This window comes from Psammomys obesus, unplaced genomic scaffold (genome assembly GCF_907164565.1).
Source record: "Psammomys obesus unplaced genomic scaffold, mPsaObe1.curated_primary_1811, whole genome shotgun sequence".
NCBI classification, from domain to species: Eukaryota; Metazoa; Chordata; class Mammalia; order Rodentia; family Muridae; genus Psammomys; species Psammomys obesus.
Window position 1 is genome coordinate 3966184 of NW_026592636.1, and position 2416 is coordinate 3968599.

Consider the following 2416-nt stretch of genomic DNA (forward strand, 5'->3'; position numbering starts at 1 on the left):
GGCTTGATGGCAGCTCTTCATGGTCTAGAAAACTGTTCCCGTTCCTACCAAGGACTGAGCAAGAATATACCCAGCCCTTCTTTATAATCGTGATGCTTCCTCAACAGGCAGGGAAACTGAGGGCAGTTGCTTCAGTGGCTGGTTCAAGGTCACACTATCGGGCAAAGGTGGGACTCGGATTTAACCAGACTGCTAGCCACTCAGTACTACCTACTGCATGTAGGAAACTGGACCGCCCCGGGTGCCCCAGGCACAGAAACTGGTGGTTAGTTCTAGAGACTTCTAGAGTTACAGGTACTATGAAGTAGGGGCGGGGGCATGGAATATCCACCCCTGAGAGCCAGCCAGCTAATGTTCAATGTAGTAAGAGTGAGTGGGCACAGATGGCTCTCCAAGAACACAGAAGACCCTTGGTCCTGCAGGGCATGGATCACTGAGGGTTGACCCTGCTCATCTTAGAGGGTTCAAGACCTGAACTCCTACCAGCCTGCTGCTAGGAGTGGGGTATGGCTGTTTTGGTGATGCACCTTACTTAGAGATAGCCTCTGCCCTCTGGACCCAACCTCTTCTTTCTTCTTGATTGCTGACAATCAATGAAGGTGTAAGACCTGGGGTCTCACAGCTCAGGAGTTTAAGATCGCACCCTTCCCAGAAACTCCCCCAGACCAAGACTCGCTGCAAAAGCAAGAGGTTTATTAACCATTGCACAATGGGGTCACCCCTGCCGGTCAACAAAGATTGGAACCCGGAGACAAAGGCCTTTAGGTTTTTAAAAGAAAAATTGTGGGAGATTTGAAGTTGCAGTCTTGGCAATTTAGGATTGGGTGAGGAAGCTACAAAGTAAGATAATTGGTTAGTCTTAGGTGCTCAAGCTTGGCCAGTCCTGCCAAGTGTGGATGCAGCTGCAATTTAAGGTGAGGGTTGTTAGCTCATCCTTGAAGATTAGGGGCTGCGGACTTTTGGCTGCAGGTCAAAAGCTACTCAGAACAAGTCTGGGTTCGTTGCTAAGAAATGCTATCTCAAAGACAAGGGTCTGGTCTTTTTTTGCTGACTGAAGGTCATTGCTTGCTTGCCTTTTTTTATATCTGTCCTCACAGATAGGGTCACATTCCTCCATTCTCTGGAAAGGTACTAAGAGGCTTTAGCTTAACCTGAACCTAAAACTCAAAGCTATAGGCTTTAGAAGACATACAGGTTACAAAGTTAGTCTAACCCTTTCAAAGGGACTCTGGCCAGCCTGAACATGTCTCTGACAGGCCTTGCCCTTCTCTCCCTTCCCCCTCTGCCTTGCCAAACACTGTTAGATTACATTCCTAAAGCTAGCCACCAAGGCCTAGTCCCTTATTTAGCCACTTCCTCCTCCTGAGGCTGACTACCAAGGTCCAGCTATCAAAAGCCCTCTTAGGCTCACCTAATTAACATGCCCAATTAAAATTAAACACCTCAAAAAAAAAATTAAACATCTCATCCTAACAAGGGCTTCCCCTTGTACCCTTATAAACTGCCGTTTTCCTAATTCTGTCTCCTCTCTGTCCAGAGGCAGTCCTCTGCCCTCTGGGACAAATACCCTTAACTCCTCTCCCTTGTTCCCTTCCTCTTATCCCTCCTCTACCTTCTGTCGTGGACTCTTATTTTCTGCTTGCTGTCCTTCTCAAACAGATAAATCTCTTTTGTGCTGAGGATTTGGTCTTGGGGGTCCTGAGCTGGTACTGACTCTAACAGTCTAGGGCTGTGTCAGCATGCTGGTTTCTGGCTTCCAGCAGGGTGAGCCATTGGGGTCACCACAAGAAAACAGAGATCAGAGGGAAGTTCAATTTTGTATCTCCCAAAGCCTTTCTTCAGTTTCCCTGGGGGCTGACCACACCCTCTCAGGAAGAACACAGCTCTCAAGAAGGCGGCTCTTTCATTTGGGGTTCACAAACTTGCTTTCCTCTCACGCTTTCTTCAGTCCCTGGGGTTGGCCTCCCTTCTTGTGAACAAACTCACCGAACCATACCACCCCTCCCCCATGCACTCCAAAGCAAATAAGTCTGTCATTGAGCTCTCTCCCAGATCAGCCAAATGAGCAGGCCATCTATCTTCTTGCCATGACTCCGAGTTGACAGAGATGGAGGCAGACGGTTACCCACTGTCCTTAAGTGATAGGAAGATTGAAATGTATACAGACAGAGAAGGAACACAGCGCTGGTTCTCTGACTGGCCCTTCTACTCTGGATCCACATTCTGGTCTGCTCCTCAATGCCCCGTCATCCTCTCTAATACTGCAGATCTGCCCACTAGCCCCGATGTCAGCTTCCCAGGAGGGCTTCCAGTTTACCTCTCTGCCCCGTCCCCACTTACCCGGGAGATGCCCACGATCTGTTCGTCTGGCAGCAGGCTGACAGGCATGAAGCAGGACTCGAAGGCGGCCTCCTCA

General features: G+C 49.2%; 1 protein-coding gene across 1 annotated transcript in view; it reads right to left on the reverse strand.

Moving 5' to 3' along the window:
* Syt12 (synaptotagmin 12) overlaps positions 1-2416 on the reverse strand; it is a gene marked incomplete at its 5' end in the record, with an annotated part of 15359 nt that overhangs the window by 9734 nt on the left and 3209 nt on the right. Inside the window, 1 exon segment of the mRNA XM_055614648.1 lies at positions 2341-2409. Coding sequence (XP_055470623.1) covers positions 2341-2409 — 69 coding nt within the window.